Source organism: Protopterus annectens, chromosome 10.part0 (genome assembly GCF_019279795.1).
Source record: "Protopterus annectens isolate FY-2018-M chromosome 10.part0, PAN1.0, whole genome shotgun sequence".
NCBI classification, from domain to species: domain Eukaryota; kingdom Metazoa; phylum Chordata; order Ceratodontiformes; family Protopteridae; genus Protopterus; species Protopterus annectens.
The window spans coordinates 1,011,119,367-1,011,139,050 of NC_056744.1; the positions used below are offsets into that span (position 1 = coordinate 1,011,119,367).

General features: G+C 37.2%; 1 protein-coding gene across 2 annotated transcripts in view; it reads right to left on the bottom strand.

The window, feature by feature from the left end:
- The window catches only part of LOC122813452 (E3 ubiquitin-protein ligase HECTD3-like), a 726,610-nt gene that overhangs the window by 496,866 nt on the left and 210,060 nt on the right, over positions 1 to 19,684 (bottom strand). For both annotated transcript variants that reach the window (XM_044085768.1, XM_044085767.1), the window contains exon 4: positions 15,703 to 15,829. In XM_044085768.1, coding sequence (XP_043941703.1) covers positions 15,703 to 15,829 — 127 coding nt within the window. The remainder of the gene's footprint in view (positions 1 to 15,702; positions 15,830 to 19,684) is intronic.

Here is a 19,684-nt window from a genome sequence, read left to right on the forward strand (position 1 = left end):
AAAAGAAACAAACAATAACGTTTACAGAAAAAACGTTTTCGTCTTCAACTTCCTCAGTAGTAACCACCATTTCATAAAAAATCTGTCATTTATACCATTTTCAAACATAATTAACTTTCAAACTACCCAATCAGAAACCAACAGACTTGAAACAGTAATTAGTGCTTAAAGAACTGAGTATACTAGTTGAATCAAGCAAGTTTCTTAATGTTAAATTTAAAATCTATGAAAATGTTTGAAAAAGCCATTATCAAAAATAATGAAATTCTAATGGAAAAGTTATATTTAGATATTGAGAACATTAACAAATCAATATTGAATGATTTGAAGTTTTCCATAGACACAGAGAGAGTTAAATATCAAAACTTGTTTAAAAACATTGAATCGAAATGTAATGAGGTTCAAGATAGAAAGATAGGGAAGATTAAAAGAGATTTGGATGAATATAAAAGCAAAATTCACTATCCTAAGCCTAAAAGCATTTCAAGACAAGGATATGGTAACTGGGCTAAACAACATATTCATGATTTTGAGTGGGAAGATGGGGAAAATGTAGAAACAACAACTCACAGACATTGAGGAATACCCCCCACTTAGAAGATCAGAGAGGTTAATGAACCAGGATAGGGTAGTTTATAATTCAAAAAACTACACGGACAGGGAGGTGAGGCCCTTTGTGAGAAGAGGACAGAAGTGGAATTAACTGATGGTATTGTTAACAACGTGAATACATGGTCCTGCAATGGTTTTAACATTTTCAACTACTCTAATGTTCATGTTGATAGAACTTGGTTTGATTTGTTCTCTAAAGGCTTTACATTTATTCCCAGGCAAAAAATTGATATTTTCAGACTCTTGGTTGATATCAAGCTCTTTATTAGAAAAAAGAACTTGGAATTGTTTTTTAAAGGGAAGACCAGTCACTTTGACAGTGAGAATTTGAAGCGAAGGAGTACATTTAACCCTCCCATACACCCTCAGCTTAGAAATTTTGAGGTTAAGGTGGAAAACAAAATCAGGATGCAATTAGCTGACAAACGTATACACTTTAACTTAACTCAAGCAGAGATGAATACATTAAAGGACATTAGTAACAACAGAGAATTGAGGGTAATGAAGCCCGACAAGGGTGGGGGAGTTGTGATAATGGAAGCAATACAATACGAAGGAAAGATGATGGATATACTCAATGATGCAGATAAATATTCCAGAGTATCCATCAATGAGGTCAACATAGCACACAAGAAGATACAGGTTTTGTTGTACGATATGTTTGTGGAAGGTTCAATTGACAACGAAACATATAAATATTTAACAGTTGAGAAGCCTAAGGTACCTTGCATCTTTGGTATCCCTAAGGTGCATAAAGACAGTATAGATCCACCTTTAAGACCAATTGTGTCAGCTGAAGGTTCAGTGACAGCCCCTTTAGCCAAATCTGTTGATCAGAAAGTCAAAAATATATTGGAAGGGAGAAACAATATTTTAAAGGATTCTTGGGACTTTTTAAGGAAAGTGGAACCATCCCTATATAATGAAAATTTAAATTTTGGTACAATGGATGTCATAGACCTGTTTAGTTGCATTCCACATGACATAGGATTACATTGGTTTGAAGAAACTTTAATTTCTAGTAAAAAGTTGACTCGTTGATTTTAGGAACACCTTAACCCTGATGGAAATTGTATTAAAAAACAATTATATTTATTTCCAAGGGGAATATTTTAAGCAGGAGAAAGGTGTGGCAATGGGGGCACATTGTGCCCCAACATATGCCAACATTATTATGGCATACTGGGAAGAAAAGTTTTTACTTAATTCACCTTTTTGTGACCAATGGGTCCTGTATACTAGATTTCTTGATGACTTGTGTTTCTTTTGGAAGGGCAACCAAGATGGTTTTGTTAACTTATTGGGGTATGTTAACAGCACTACTAGTTTTCTTAGATTTACCCAAAACTTTGATCCCCACGAGTTGAGGTATTTGGATGTTTGTATTAGCAAGAATAATGGAAACTCCACATCAGGGATACATAGAAAGGAAACGTTTTCCAACTCCTACTTACATTTTGCTAGTTGCCACCCCCCACACCAAAAGAAGGGTGTGGTGAAAGGGCAACTTGTTCGTTTAAGTAGGATGATATCTGATGACAAATTATTTTATGATGAAGTTAATTTTTTGAGGGAACTTTTTGCTATGAGAGGCTATTCACATGATTTCTTCAATAAGATTCTAGAAGAAGTCAAGAATAAGAGGGAAGGTCCTTTTGCCCCTATTTTAGGTAAGAAAGTGGCATCTGAAACAAAGAGGAGCGATCAACAAAATATTGAACAACATAGTACAGGTCTTATTACTACCTTCAATGAGCACTCAACACTAATAAGAAAGATTTTTACTAATGAGTGGAATGCTTTCTCAGAAATATCTGACTTGGAGTATATTTTTGATAAAGAATTAGTTTACACTTATCGTAAGGGACGAAGTATTAAGAACATACTAGAAAATGGTTACAATACAAATATAACTAGTAGGAATAGTAAAACAAAGAAAGGGTTATTTAAATGTGGCAAGTGTAATTATTGTACACACCTAATGACTGGTTATTCTATTCATTTGCAGGCCATGAATAAGATATTATTTTTAAATAGTTTTGCCAATTGTGATACTAAAGGTATTATATACATTGCTATTTGTAAGAAGTGTTCCTCTTTTTACATTGGAAAGAGTGAGAGGAAGTTCAAACAAAGAATTTATGAGCACCTTTATGATGTCAGGGTGAATAATAAGAAAAATGCACTAAGTAAGCACTCTTTGAAATGTGGAACGTCAGGTTATCAATTCTTTGTATTGGAGGTGGTCCCCACTAATCCTAGGGGTGGTATGTGGGAGACCCTCATTGAATACAGGGAATTATATTGGCAATTACTTTTAGATGCAAGCAGAAATCTGGGCCTTAATAACATGGTGTCCTTAGCACCAGTGTTGAAACTAAGAGCTGCAAAGCTTTAATATTATGTTCTTAAAACTTTTAGCTTTGATTTTGTAAAATTGTCAGATTTGCTTATATAATTTTCAAAAATAAACTATTTACATTAGGTAGGTTTTAAATAAAAAATTTTTTTATATGCATGTACATGCATAGTGTTTTTAAATCATTGTTTTGTTTCACGATAAAAAACTGTGATTTTAAGTTACGCCACTAGATGGTGCAATTTGCAGCCTTATAATGGGCTTAACATTATATAGTTAGTGTAGGATTTAATTTATTAATTTTAACAGAGTGTTTTAATAACAATATGTATATATGCAATTTGGATAGAAGTAAATTGATACTTGTTTTTAAATGATCAAAACATTTTCATAGATTTTAAATTTAACATAAAGAAACTTGCTTGATTCAACTAGTATGCTCAGTTCTTTAAGCACTAATTACTGTTTCAAGTCTGTTGGTTTCTGATTGGGTAGTTTGAAAGTTAATTATGTTTGAAAATGGTATAAATGACAGATTTTTTATGAAATGGTGGTTACTACTGAGGAAGTTGAAGACGAAAACGTTTTTTCTGTAAACGTTGTTTGTTTCTTTTTGCTGGCGTTTCAAGAAGAATAAAACCTTTTGTACTTTCATTTGGGACCTGATTCATTTGTGCCTGGAGCCGGTGGTGGTTGTTTGTTTACATATAGGACAAGTGTTTAAGGCCTAGGATCCTCTTTGTGAGGTACTTTTGTGGCCTCTCTAGTTGTTGCAGGTGTCTAGTGAGGTACATGCCAAATGGGGCATTGTACTCGATGATTGGCCTAATGAGGGAAGAGTAGAGGGAGACAATGACCCCTTTTTTCCTGGATGCAAAACCATTAGTAATGAGATGTGCCACATAGAAGGACTTTCTGACCACAGTGGCAATGTGGTGGTCAAAACAGAGGTTGCTGTCAACCTGTGTTCCCATATCTCTTATAACGCCTTCTGTGTTCGGTGGATTACCATCAATGTAGTAATTCACGGGAACCGGGTTTTCCCCAAAGGGGATGGCAACACATTTTTTGGCATTGGGCTTTAGGCAATGTATCTGACATCAGTTGTTGGTCTCAGTGAGGCCTTTCTCAACTTGAAATCGTCTGCAAACTTTGTTAGCCAGAGTCCCTTCATGTTGGCCTGGACTTCTGAGAAGTAGATACCGAACAGGAGAGGACCCAGGACTGATCCCTGTGGGACTCCACTTGTGACTGGTCGGCAGTCTGACTTGGAGTCAGCCACTTTCACACTGTGGGTTCTATCTGTGAGCCAGTTTGCAACTCACCTAGTGATATAGGAGTTGATGCCTAGCTTAGTGAGTTTTTCTATGATTCCTGAGGGGAATGGTATCAAAGGCCTTGGCCAGATCAAGGTAGGCTGTATGAACCACCTTGCCTTCATAGCTCTGGTGACTGACTCAAAGAAGTCGACCAAGTTGAGAAGGCATGATCTACCCTTCACAAAACCAAACTGTGTGGGATCCAGAGTTTGAAGATTCCCTATATTCTTGTTTATTTGGTCCATGATGATGCATTCCATAGCTTTGCATATCAGACTTGTCAGGCTAATGGGGCAATAGTTTCCAGGGTCTGTAGTTGCTCCTTCTTTATGGAGAGGGATGACTACAGCAGTCCATCATTCAGAAGGGACAAAACCTGAGGTGAGGCTGAGATTGAAAAAGGCAGACAGGTGAGGTGAAATCCTCCAGCTCCTGGATTGCTTATCAGTCCCAGGTCATCCAAGCTGGAATGTGGACTTTATCTTTCTGTATCACAGGGTGACCAACAGCATTTTAGTATTGAAAAACAACTTAGTTAATGGGAATTAGCAGCAGCGACTGTTGCTGAACTATGATGTCATTCTGATGGACACTTGGCTTCATCCGTCTCTGAGATGGAACACAAGTACTTGTATGACTTTTGGTTCAGTCTCGCAAGAGCATAAGTATTTTGCTGTACCCTGATGGTGCTTGGATTTTTGTTTAATTAATGGGCATCTTGTTTTATTTTTCCCCTCTATATGCATCTAAACAAATTTATTATAAGACAATGCTTAATGAAATAAAATATATCACAACAATTTCAAGTATGAATGTTTAAAGACAAAATACAGTCTGAGCTATCCTCTTTGAACAACCAGCCCATGAACATTTCAACACTTTCATGTGTAAATGTCATTTGGGTTTTGTTAACTAAAATCTATTACTTCAAAACAGGTGTTCTACTCTGATTAGATATCCTGTTTTAATTTAGTAGAGTTTTATTTGGGTTTTCTTGACTACAGAACAGTACTGACCAGAGAACTGAATACCTGTTTTAAGGTGAGACTTTGAATACAGTTTAGTAACAAGGGGTACCTCTTACAAATGTGAAACGCAGTAATACGAGTCCCTAACATTTCAATAAACAAACTGCAACCACTTCAAACAAAAAAACAAGAGAATTCTAAAACTTGTTGTAATACGTTTAAGAATAGGGAGAATATTTTGTGGTACTGTGACCTCAGATTTCATATATTTTCCTTATTTGTTACTGCAGTTTCTCTGTTTCAAGGATCACAATTATCACCATCATAATTTAACAGGGAAGCAGCATCACCTATATGTAGATAAAGTAGGAGTAGGTCACTTTAATACTATAATGCCTGCCTGAACTTGTAACAATTACAGGTCAGTACAGAACCTTCCACATGCTGTACATAAAGGTTCTCAGGCTGGGATTCTTTTAAGTGTGCAATGCCAGCCTTGAACCCACCAAACTTTTCACATTTTTCCCATATTTGCACATTAGCTTCCCACAGATGGTACTGTTGTCATCCCAAAGGGCAAAAACATTTGCATAGTAATATATATATATATATATATATATATATATATATATATATATATATATATATATATATATATATATATATATATGGTTCTACCTGACATAATCGACATGCCAGAAGACCGACAACGCAATCACCGAAACCACATAACCGACAGTGCAAAAACACGAAACCCCACATGCCCGACAACGAAATAACCGATGGTACACAAACACGAAACCTCATACACTGCACACACCACAATCACAACAATCAACAAACAAAACATATTCCCTGTCCAAAAACCACACACACAACACAAGCACACCAAAATCCCTACAAACCCACACTAAACCTCACATACACAACTATCTACAACCCTAACCCAAACCCTAACCCTAAGGTCCGTCACTACCGCACACTTACCTGACCCGCTCCCTAACCCTAACTCACTTAACCCGCCTAACCCAAACACAATCACTACCGCACTTACCTGACCCGCTCCCTAACCCTAACTCACTTAACCCGCCCCTAACCCAAACACAATCACTACCGCACACTTACCTGACCCGCTCCCTAACCCAAACTCACTTAACCCGCCCCTAACCCAAACACAATCACTACCGCACACTTACCTGACCCGCTCCCTAGCCCTAACTCACTTAACCCACCCCTAACCCAATCACAATCACTACCACACACTTACCTGACCCGCGCACTGACCCTAACTCACTTAACCCACCCCTATCCCCACACACCGTCAATATCCACACTTACCTTACTCGCACCCAAATGTCCGTCACTACCGCATACTTACACAGCCTTTTCCCATGTCGGCATCCTCGGCGTCGGTGTTTTCATCTGTCGCGTCGGTCTTCTGACTTGTCGATCTTCTGGGCCACGCGATTCGCTTGTCAGTCTTCTGGCATTTCGACTAACTCAGGTAGACCCATATATATATATATATATATATATATATATATATATATATACACACACACACATATACAGTGTTTACTGTTTTCAGTGGCATTCCATCAACCTGTAAAGGGCATACAGTATTACAAAGATATCTATCCATTATTCTGTGCCCTTTTTTTGTTATAACAATCCATGAACACATGACTATGAACTTTATAAGCACAGGAACAATGATGACTTGCATTTGGTGGTATTCCCAAGTAGAAGTGTCTTGTCAGTGGTGCTAAGTGCAGTGGGACATGCCTGTTGCTGACATCTCTTTATGTGCACATGCATCTATCTATCCATTGCAGGTACAGAAATGCGGACAAAAGAAGGGATATCCATCTCTCAACTATCAGCTGGTGTGTAACACAGAGGTGACATTCATTGTTATATTGTTGTGGTACAGCCTAGGAGATGTTTATAAAAATCTACACTGACAGATGTGTTGCTCTAATGAAGAAAACTGAAGTTTTAACCAGGACTGTAATGAATTGTTCATACAAATAAAAAATTACTTAAACTTGGCAGTTATCTGATTGTACACTTAAAAACATCACAGAAAACGTGCAAAGCTTAGTATATTCATACTGTGCCTATGCATTAGTGGTACAAAGGAAGGGTAACCCCCAATATCAACTGTGGCATAAACTTTGGCATGGATTAGGTATAATCTGATTGTATCTAGGCCAGAACACTGGTTAGAAAAATAGTCAGCAACAGAATCTGGGGATCTGCAAAAGGCATCCTGTACAGGATCATATTAGCTCACTGATGTTGCGTTAGCTGATTCTCAAGTTCCCAGTTGACCCATTGAAACTGCAACTTATCAACATATTTTTCTGCTGTACTGAAAGTAGTCTGACTGCAGGTTATAAGACTTAGCAAAATAAAGTTACAGGGAAGTACATCCTGTTAGAGACACTAAGTTTATAAATAGTATTGTAGGGGGGGATAAGCCTACCTGTAGCCCAGTCTAAATGTCTGTGCTCTCCACACTCCCGCTATAGTTACACAATCTTGGAAGTAAAGGGAAACTCAATTTTCAGGTAAAACCAAGTATTTCCTGTACTCAGAGGTCATGAAACATCAGAGTTAGTAAATGTTTAATTTGGGTAAGGGTAGCACAGTGCCCCACAGTGAGATAAGGATGAGCAACCCCCCCTTGCCAAAGCTAAGTTATTGTTATTCCGTTTTATGATTTTACTGCTGCTTTTGTTGTACTGTTTGGGTTTGTCTTTTGGTGAATCAACTTCAGGAAACTGGGATTTTGAGAAATGCAACGGTGTCAAAGTGACATGTTCCTAACAAAACAATGGGGTCATGTAATAAGTGGAATGTAATAAGTTATTCTTTGTACCACACTAGGGGTTATAGCTAAACAATAATCCCAAAAGATCCAAAGCCTAAGGAATGAAAAAACAATTTTTTTTGCACAGGGGCAAGATCCCCTGCACCCTTCACACCCCCCCTACTATTTGTATATACTAACGCAGACGTCACTCAACAGTGGTGAAACGGCAAATTCCTGATCCCCACTGTTCACAATCTCAAACAGATTTCACGCCAGCAGAAGCAGAAGGAATCAAATGAATTTGGATCACTTCAGCCTGGGTAAAAATGTTAGACATTTCAAACTTTCGATTATATGTAAGAGTTTTATATATATATATATATATATATATATATATATATGTATGTGTGTGTGTGTGTGTGTGTGTGTGTATATATATATATATATATATATATATATATATATGTATATGTAAATAAAAATATAAATAAATATGTATACACACACACACACACACACACACACACACACACACACACACATTCAATGATAACAGACAAAAAGTCTGAATGAGTATTGAAGTAACATTTGAAAAAGAATAGGGTCAATCCCTACTATGGTGAAGGCTACTATAAATGTATTCAAGAACAGTTTGGATCAATTCTTTGGTGAACATGTTTATGAGCCTTAAGCCTGATGTGGCTATGGATTGAACAATACTGTCCAGTATAATATATGAATGTTATGCCTCTAGAAACTAGCATTTTCTTCTTTTCTCTTCCTCCAGGTCAGGTGTTCACTTTCAAAAATATATAGTATTGTGCCTCTGTTTAGCTTGCTTATAAAACCAGCAAAATGGATGAATGTTTTCTTTTGTGGTAGTAAACAAGTGCTCTCTGTTCAGCTGCATACATTTCCTTTAAATTATGACTCATCTTTGAATGAACATACACTGCACAGAATTCTGGTAATATCTCACGTGCCTGTCCTAAATATAACCTGAAATACACTGAGTGTTTGACACTGCTGTTATTCCAGTGGTTCCTGTTTTTTTTTTCTTCTTATGAACCAAAAAGTATGTAATGGCCTCATCTTAATTAAGTCTTAATTCAAATGCACTATAACCTGCAATGGACCTGACCTGACAGATGATTTATTTTCTTAAGTCTAACTTGTATTATTTCATTACTAGGTAAACTAATGATAACTGTTAGAATGGTCCCTACTCTGAAAACATTTTTTTAAGTGGGTCATCCTGGATGACAGTTGTACATTAATATAGAATACTGCAGGAACATGCAGTGATAAAATTATATGATTTGTCACTTCTTTTTGCTGCTATGGTTTCTTCTTATCTTCCAATATATGTTTCCAATACATATTTCAGAAAAGGTCCCATGTAATTTCATAACTCCCGCTTCATAGCTCTTCTGTCATTCAATAATAATATTGTTTAGTGAATTATGTCACTCGGAATATAAAACAAGCCGCACCCAAAGGCAGAAGGTTTCCCACTTTCACATTTTTATTACTTTATTAATCAAATGAGCCCACAAGACACAACTTCTTCTTTTTAGGGATTGCCCAGGAATACTGTCAGGTTAGATGACTTGTTCACTATCTGTCACTTTGTCAAGCAGAGACTGAAGGAATAAAAGTCAGGACTACAGGATGAAACTCATTAGCAAAGTGCACTCTTAACTCTGGGTGTTAAACTGTCAAGTATATATTCATTTTACTGACTGCCACTTTTTATTGCAAAACTGCCTTTATTACAAGTCAGTATTTCCTGTAGTCTTGAGTGAAGTTGTATGTAAAGATTTAGCAACAAGGAAGTCTGTGAACAAAATGGGTGAGGACTTATTAACCAAAGGTGAAGCTTTTGTTTGTGTAGTCTGATTATTGACTCAAATGACAGCTATGATTTTGTAGAAGGTAGTTTGCACATTTCAGCCTGTGCGTCACTATATGTTTATGGTTAGTAGATTAACCAGTAAGAAAAAATATGCACTCTTAAGATAAGGACACACCTCATCTACCTCAGTGATGTATTTGTCAGAAAAGCCAGAAAGCCTGACCTATAATCCCAATTCAGGTGTACTTTTCTCTCAACATGGCGAGTCCTTTCACTTCTGTTTGTTCTCTCACTTAGTACTTGTCCCCAAAACATATTATCCATCCTGATGCAGTTCTTATTTACAAATTAAACCATCTGCAAATGACATTTTAGAAGCTTTGGCCTGTGTGATTAAGTGGATCCAAACAAAAACAGAAAACCAGCCACATTTCAGCAAAATATATATTGTTGTTGGGTACACAAAAACTTCCAAAGCTTCCAAATATATATAAAAAAATCAGTATAAATTCTTCATAAAACAAATCAAAAACAAAGATAAGCGCTTTCACAACCTTACTACCAGTTGCTTCATCAGATCTGGATATCAGAAAGCATTGTCAGGAACTAAAATATATAAAGAATGCTTTATTCATTGTCATCTTCATGGAGTTCATTACTTAAAATACAGAACACCTGGGCATAGTATTCAAAGTTCTTTGCAAAACACATCTCATATTTTATCCGGCTGCTGACTGGAAGATTTAGGTGGAGATGTCTAAGCTCAAATAGTGAATGTGAAGAAGGACAAGCTAGATATGCAGCTTGGCCTTTTTATGTTTTTTTTTTTTTGCTGTCATCATCTGGATACTCTGTGTTTTTTGAAAGTTATACATTTGCCATAATGAGATCTGTCAGATATAGGTCCATTTTCTGTAACAGCAGGGCTAATGCCAGAGGTACAATGACTTCTTGGCAAGTTGGCGCAGAAAACGTTTCCAAGTTACTAAGCACCTTTTGCATAATGCATCACTGTGCCATGTCTTTACAGATGTTCTGCGGATACACACAGAGCTCCAAAGTATTACCAGTAGGATAGAAAGAAGTAAATTCCAGACCAACTACACCAGGGTGTGTATATTACTGAGGCTGGATCTACCTCTTACAGATCAATCATTATGGTAATTGCATAACTTTTGTACCTGAAAACAGGAGTTCCATCCTACATAACAGCAGGACAGGGTCATAAGTAAATCATCCTGGGTGGACATCTCTATAGGAACATCTACTGGATAGGAATGGCTATATAGGAAGACCTGGAACTAGAAATCACATCAGTTTTACAGTGTCTAGTGAAAATGTTAATGTAAAACCAGGTAGCACAAACATCAGCCAAACCTGCATGACTGGAGAAGGCTATAGATGTGGGAACTGCTCTAGTCGAATGAACCTTAAGTGCTGAACTAAGAAGCTCCCCATGATTTGGGTGTCAAAATTGGGAGCAGCTGGACAGCCACTTAGAAAGTATAAGCTTAGATACTTTTTGTCCTAGTGTCACCTTAGAAAATGATACAAAAAGCTGTCTGTCTTTGCAGATTATATCCGTCCTTTCAACATAAGATCTTAGGTGCCAGCAAATGTCCATACTATGAAACAGATGCTCTCCCTCATTTGAATACTCAGGGAAAAGGTGTGTAAAGCAATAGAATGAAAGAATGGTTAGTTCTTAGTGACTCTGTCCCTGTGAAAGACCATATATTTTTGAATAACTGAGAAACCATGAAGCCCATAAACTTTTCTAGTAGATTACACTGCCACTAGTAACAGTGCCTTCTGTGGACAGGTACTTTAACTCAGCTGGAGCTGCAGGCTCAAAATGGGTAAAACAAGCTCTTCCAGCCTAAAGTATAGATCCTGGGATGGTTTAGCTTCCACTGGATGGAGGAGTGGGAAGTGTTAAAAGAAAAAGGAAGGGATGGAATACCAGATAAATTGTTTAAAAATCTGCAAAATACTGCTGTTACAGGTTTGCTTGGAGCTTGCCAAAAAATTAGCAAACATAGCAGTGGTCACTGGACTGTAAATGTCAATTTATTGTCCACCCCCTGCTCAAAAAAGACACTACTATAGAGTTGTCAAATTATCAAGCAATTGCATTGATTTCACATGCTAAAAGGGTCCTGCTCATGATACTGCAATAAAGACTCCAGTCATATATGCACTGAGCCTACCAGATTTACAGGCTGTTTTTTTCAAGGGATAGGTGCCCCAGATAGCACATAGGTTCATAGGTAAGTATTAGGCTATCTGTCCTTCTGGGCAATTTTATGCAGTGCCAATTTCCCTTTTTGTGCTCAACATAACCTATCCCATTTGTTTATATAATGGAATTACCCATCCCATGGTAGATAACCATAAATTACCCCTAATGAGAATACTAGGATCATACCATAGATAATTTGAGGGGACCCCCATGCATGGGATAAAGCATTTACGAGCTGCCTATGTCCATTAGTAGCACAGAGGACAGTCCTGGGGTAAATTTTCTGTCTCCCATTCCAAGATCTAAGTTGCACTTGAAAATGTTCGGGATGAACTTTGTTTTATGTGGATGGGGAGTCTGTTCCACAGCAGCAGTATCTTCTGAGAGATATATCTGTCCTTCCAAACCATCCTGCTGATGTTTAAAAGAGGTTTAGATCCCTAGACCAACTATTTCTGATGCCATTTGACTTGCTGGTGTGCAGTAAATCCATCAGTAATGGGTCAGGGGATGCCTTGTATACTGGACACAGTTCACTTCTTAGCAGCCTGTAGGTCACCTAGTATAGTTATAGGGCTTTAACACATTCCATGCAGGACATGCCATTTAGGCCTTGTATCCATTTAGTAAGGTATCTGTGTGGGTGTTCTAGATGTTGTATGTGTCTGGACAAATACATGCCAAAAAGGGCATTATATTCAATGATGCCTAATGAGGGCTGAGTAAAGGGGAACAATGAAATCCCTAGATCTGGACACAATTCCTTTGTTTATAAGCTGTGCAACATAGAAAGACTTTCTTACAACAATAGACGCACATTGGCTAAAGTCAGGCCACTATCCACATAAGTTCCCAAATCCTGAACAACTGGGTCAGCACTTAGGATTGTCTTGTCAATGTGGTAGTTCCCTGGGGGTAGATCACTTCCCAAAGGCTACAATAATGCATTTTTTGGCAGTTAGTCTCAGTCTGTGATTTTTGACAGCAGTTATTTATTTGAGATGAAACATTGTGCAGAATCGCTAAGTCATTTGGGGATTCAATGACTGCTCCTAACTTGCAGTCATTTGCAAACTTAGTCAGTCAGAGCCCTTTGGTATTGGCTTTTACTACAGAAAAGTAAATGCTAAACAGGAGAGTTCCCTGCACAGAACCCTGTGGGACACCACTGGTGACTGGTCTCTTTGTGGTGGTAACTTAACTATTTTGATTATGTGTGTCCTATTTGTGAGCCAGTTGGCAATCCATTGAGTGACATAGGGGTTTATTCCCAGTTTATTTAGCTTTTCTACTATACTTAAATTGCCAACACCTGCTAGAAATCAGAGAACCAATGAGTTCCAGAAGAAATATTTACTTCTGTTTTATTAACAACTCTAATACTTTTGATAATGGGGATCATAGCATACTATGGCACATTCTTATAGAAATGGGGATAAGGGTCACCCTATTTGCCTCCTGAGGAATTTGTATACAGAAAATGAAGTAACAGAACTGAAACTGGAATAACTAAATGGTTTGTATGCTGTCACCCTACTTGATTTACACGCTAAATATATCATGTGAAATGTTAGGTCAGACAAATCAGACACTGGAATCAAAATTGCTGAGAGAAATATTAACAAGCTCAGATAAGCAAATTATACCTCTCTGATGAATGAATGAAGCTACTGTTGGACACCCTGTTGATGAAAGTGAAAGCAGAAGGTACAAAATACGGCCTGCTGTTTAACTTAAGCAGACAAATAAAATTGTGCCATCTAGCCATATCCTTTTTTGCAAACAGATGAGAAAGAATACAAGCAAAGAGAGTTTTTATTTCCCTAGGCTCAGATCTCTGCAAATGGTGACTACATCCATGAAATTAAAAGAGGCTTGATTCTAGTAAGGAAAACTATGACAAATCTGGATATGATTTTAAAAATCAAGGACAAGATATTTTCAGTGAAGGTCCATATAGTCACAGCTATGTTTTTGCACTGATTGTATATTGCTGTGAGAGTTTGAATATGAGCAACAGAAACCCAGCCATTGTGCTGGAGAAAACTTGAGAATTCTGTAAACTGTGAGATCAAATCAGTCAATACTTAAGGGAATAAACACAGACTATTCTCTGGAAGGTCTGATACTAAAACTAAAACTGAAATACTTTGGCTATGTAATGGAAAGACAGGATTCCCTAGAAGAGACACTGATGCTGATAAAGACTGAAGACAAATGAAGGCTAAGATGGAAAGACGCCATTACTAAAGCAATGAATATGAATTTGTAAGAACCTGTAAAGCACAGAGAGGCCTGGTGTGCTAAAATCCTTGAGATCACAAAGAGTCAGACTTGACTAAATGACTGAAGACACCTTAAAGCAACAACAACAACAAGAACAACAACAATACCAACATTTGACACAAAATATGATATTAACACAGAGAATAGAAGATACAGCTGGGACTTCTGATCCATACCTTCTTACATGTAAACAGTAAATTATCAAACAACAACAACAAAATAATAATAATAATAATTATTATTATTATACCTGCATATATTTTGTTTAATATTCCTCATTGCTGACCAAAGCAGTACCACAAAGGTTCTGTGCCTTATCACGTAGTGGCAGTCAGTAGAGTGTCAAAGTTTAATACATGTTTTGAAATTGTACCATTTTAAATGTTTGTTTCTCTAAAATAACTTTTTTTTTTAACTTTAACTAATATAGAAAAAAAATAAAAGCAATTGAATAATAGCAATAATTCAAAAATTCTATGGTGGCTAAATATCTATGGATGTTATGATGAATGAGGATTAATTCCAGGTGCTGGGAATCATGCACAAGGATAATTCCATACCGGCTACTTATCTGCAGATTCTGGTGAGTAGGAGAGGGACATGGGAAGAGAGAAGAAACCTGCCGTTGCCATGTATAAAGTGCATCCCATGCTGAATAAATCCCTGTTGATGCTCCTGGGACACTGGATGACATGGGAACTCAGGCATACAGGAAATAATGAAAGAGAAGTCCACGCTGCTTACCTGCATGTCAGTACTGGAGATTCAATGGCCAAAGTGAGTGTGGGATGGGTAGTGAGTACCATGTAAGTGACAACAATGCTGTCTGTAGACATGAGTAACTTATGAGACAATGAAGGATGAGGAAGTCTAATTTAAGAAGCACTTGTGAATGGGGAAGAAGGAAGCTGGGTACCATAACGGGGAAATGTCCTTACTGTCTGTAGATGCCTGTAGTTTAACACTGCATGCATATGAGAGAGAAGTTAAGGATTCTGAGTACTTCACATGAGAAAATGAGTGCACTGTGGTGTGGCTACACTCGTGGTAACTAAGAAGCGGCACAGCATTGTATTACATACACTACTGAGAAAATGAAAGAATGTGGACTTTTAAGTACTACATTTAGACAGCTGTTTGTGATCTCAACCAGTCCCTGAACATGTTCAGGATCTCATAGAGTCTGAATAATGCAATTTTAATATTTACATCAAAGGGAGAAAGTGTAGGATATTCTAAGTACCACATCTGATGAAACTTCAATCTTCTCCAGATACTGACTGACATTGCTCAAATTCTCAGATGTTCTTTCATGTAAATAGTGTATCAGATCTTCATCACATTCATATGTCCAGTTTGGTGGAATGTACCTGTAATATAAAAAGAAGTCAAAATTAAAAAAAAAAAAGACACAGATGCCACATGACCCTTATATGTAATAAGGCAGTCAAACAGATGCATTTTTAAATAAGCTCAATCTCATCCAAACACTTTCCTCAGGGTTTCAGTTCAGGGGCCCTACTCTTCAGTTCACTGACCTCCTATTAATACAACCATGTGACATGTCCCAGTCCTTGCTTCGGGTTTTACAGTGAACATCTTTTCCTGTATTATTCATCTTTGGATTCTGCCCTTCATCTAGTCTACACCCAATCAATTCCCTTCCTCAAGTGATAAAGAGAAGGCTTATATATCCAGCACTCAGGCAACCTGGGGTAATTTCCAAGCTCAAAGCAATAGTAATGCAGATGGAGATGGTCCTTGTTGACATGTCATCCATCAATTGTATGTTTTCCCCATATGTATTCCTCGTTCTATATATATATATATATATATATATATATATATATATATATATATATCTATAGATATATATAATAAACTGATTGCCGGAAGACATGTATATCCAGGCTATATCAAGGGTGATCACTGCATCTCTACTGTCTAGCAAATGTACTTTTGTAATGTCACAGACAAAAACAAATAAAAAACTCATTTAAGAAAATGAGAGGAGAGTTCATTTGTTACCTTTAAACCCTGCATTCTCAAATGCTAATGCTAAGGATTCTTATACAATGATCTGCATGCTGTGCTTGTCAACTGTGATTCAAAGACATACAAATGAGATGATAATGGGGTCTGTCCTCACTGTGGTTTACATATCTCTGAATCACAAAATACAGTGTATTGGGAGCAGGGCCTTTGTACTAAGGCCTTAGGCTCTATAATGAATCCTTGGAATAACTCATAATATTTTTATACATTTTTAAGAAGGATCAACTCTAAAGAGGAGCTTTAAACAAATATGCCGAGTAAACATAAATATGCAGTGAAAATATAAATGAACAGATAAATGAATAGCTAAACATTTTAATGTATAGTAGTATTAATGGCTTATTATGCCATCTCAAAAGAATTGAGAATAGGTTCAGAAATTGAGGGAGTTAGATAAAACTGGAATGAAAAGAGAAGATTAAATTGTGCAGCATGGCTGATAATGCAATAAAAAAATATTTAGGTTGCCCCAGAAGTTTATTTTTCTTTTATTTTTATTTTATATTTTTAACCAGGATAGTACATTGACAACAAATGATCATTTGCAGGTACTGCTAGGGTAAAATAATTCACAAAGAAAAGAAAAGAGGAACAGGTGCAAAAGAGGGGCAGGAAGCTTTAAATATCAAACACAGCATACAAAGTAATTTGTTTACTTTATGTTCTGTATTAGATATATAAAGCAATCATCTTTCACAAACTGTTCGATTGTTTGTTTTGATTGATTGTATCTTATATGTCATTTTGAAAAGTTAATACAGTGCCTTTGACAAAAAAACAAGCAGAACAGAAAGTAACAATTTAAAAAAAAAATGTACAACAGCAAGTAATAGCTTTAACAAGAATCATGATAAAAATATATATTTTATATGATTATATTTCAGGGTTACATCAGGATGACTGTCAGGGTAGGTGGAGTTAGGAGATGTTAGTAGTTGAGAGAGAGTAACGCTACACATTGGATGTCCTTAGGTGATACCACCTGCTGTGTGGTAAGTGCAGTTTGATTTGGTGTGACGGAATTTTTGGAGGTCAGCTCTGAAGGTGGGAAAGGGAGTTGTAGTTCCATTAGGTGTGGGGATTCCCATAAGTTAAGAGCAAGGACAGAGAAATGGTGATGAGTTAGGGGTTGTTTAGGCGAGGCAACTGAGGTTAGAATAAGTAAGTGTGTGTGTGTGTGTGTGTGTGTGTGTGTGTGTGTGTGTGTGTGTGTGTGTGTGTGTGTGTGTGCATGTGTGCGTGTGTGTGTGTGCATGTTTGCTGCACTGGGAGCCATTTGGCTTTTTAAGGGTGAGGAAGTGATGCTAATTAGATAGTGATTTATTGTTGAAGAGACAGATTTTGTTTTCGATAGTCTGTAGTATGAAGGAGTTTCTCTTAGAAGCTGTGGCTTTTACGGGTAGCCCATATTTAAGTTGATCTAGAAAGAATAATTTGCCTATAGCTGCACTGGCTGGGTTGGATAGGGAGGATAAGCTCTTCCTCACCTAGAAGAGAAGTGAGTTAATTTCGGTGCTTGATTTCTCTACATACATATGGGGTGTTAATCACTGGTCTAGCCAGAAACTGAGATAGTTGAAGGAGGTGTTTGCTTCTACTGGTGTGCCACAAAGGGTAGTGATATTGAGTGATTTAGGTAATTTTTTTAGGTTTTTGGGTAATGTCAAATTGCATGCATTTTTGTGAGGTTATGTATTAATTTATGGTTAATGAGCCAGGAATTGAGGGAGATAAATGTTTTTTCAGTTGTGTTTCAATTATTGAGTGGTTGTATCTGAACCTAAAGATTATCATGTTATCCTGATAACAGAGTTGTAGAGTAGGGAAGTCATAAGGTTAGTTTTATTTATGAAAATGGAGAAGAGGTGAGAAGATATAATAGAACCTTGGGGTTCTTCCATTGAAAGAGGTATGAGTTGTAAAGAGGAAGAGCCTATTTTATCTTTGAAGAATCTGTTTGACAAGAAATATTGGAACCAAGAGATGAATGTGTTACTAATGCCAATGTTCTGAGAGAGAGAAGGAAGAGTTGGTGTTTAGTGATTAAGCCAAAATTTTTTGTGATCTTAATGACTATACTGCCCCTGTCAAGTTCTCTTTTCCATGTTGAGGGGAATGTCATCAGGTGGGCAACAAAGAACTGTCATTGTACTATGAACTTTCCAGAATCTGTACTGTTTTAGGGTAAGGAGATGGTATTGCCAAATGTAGCTTGAAAGGTGATATAAATGACTTTTTTCTAGCATATTGCCAAGACAGACTAGGATAGCAATAGAATAAAAGTATGAAGTGTTTTGAGGTATAGCTTGGATAATGAGTACCATTTTCCAAATGTTTGGCATTATATACTGTGACCGGCAAAAGTTAAAGATGTAATGAAGAAGCTGAATTAGAAATTCCCTGTATTTGTAAATAAACCAGGAAAAATGTGCTCTGAGGCTGTGGGTTGGGTCTATGGGCCTGTTTTCAAGTAGTTTACTAATTTCTTTCTGTGAGATTTTTTTTGAAGTATAAGGGGGATCATGAAGGGTGGGGGGCTTTGGGAGAGAGGACTGGGAGTGAAGATGTTGCTGATAGTTTGGGGAGGGTGTATGAACAGGTGAGTAGTTCTTAATTAGTTTGGATTAGGTTTAGAAAGCATTTGTTGTCAGGCAATTTGTGTCCAGTGAGCAGAATGACCTCATGCCAAAAGTGTTTGGGTTTATTTAAGGGGGAAGTGCCTTAGTTCTGAGAAGTGACAAGGTTAAGTTTAAAAACTGAAGTAGACAGATTGGCTACATTTTCAATGACTTCTGTTCAAGAAATATTTCTCATAAACCAATGTAACAGAGAGGGCATTGTTAAAGATATAGGTGGTTGGGAAGATGGCTTGCAAATAAAAAAATGCATGTACTTTTGAAATGAGAAGGAAAGACATATTCACATAGGTTCATAGGTTCATATGTCTGTACTATGCTAATGGCCCTGGAGCCTTTACAAGCCTAGCCCATAGGATTAGCCTGGAAGCGTGCCACCCGACCTTAGTTCCCTCTGTCGAATAAAGCCACTGGAGTGATCCTTGGGGTGAATTTTCTATTTCCCATCCACTCATCAAGATTTCTCTTGAAGAGGGCCAGTGAGGTGCTCTGCTTGACATGTATGGAAAGTCTATTCCATAGCATGGGCAGTCA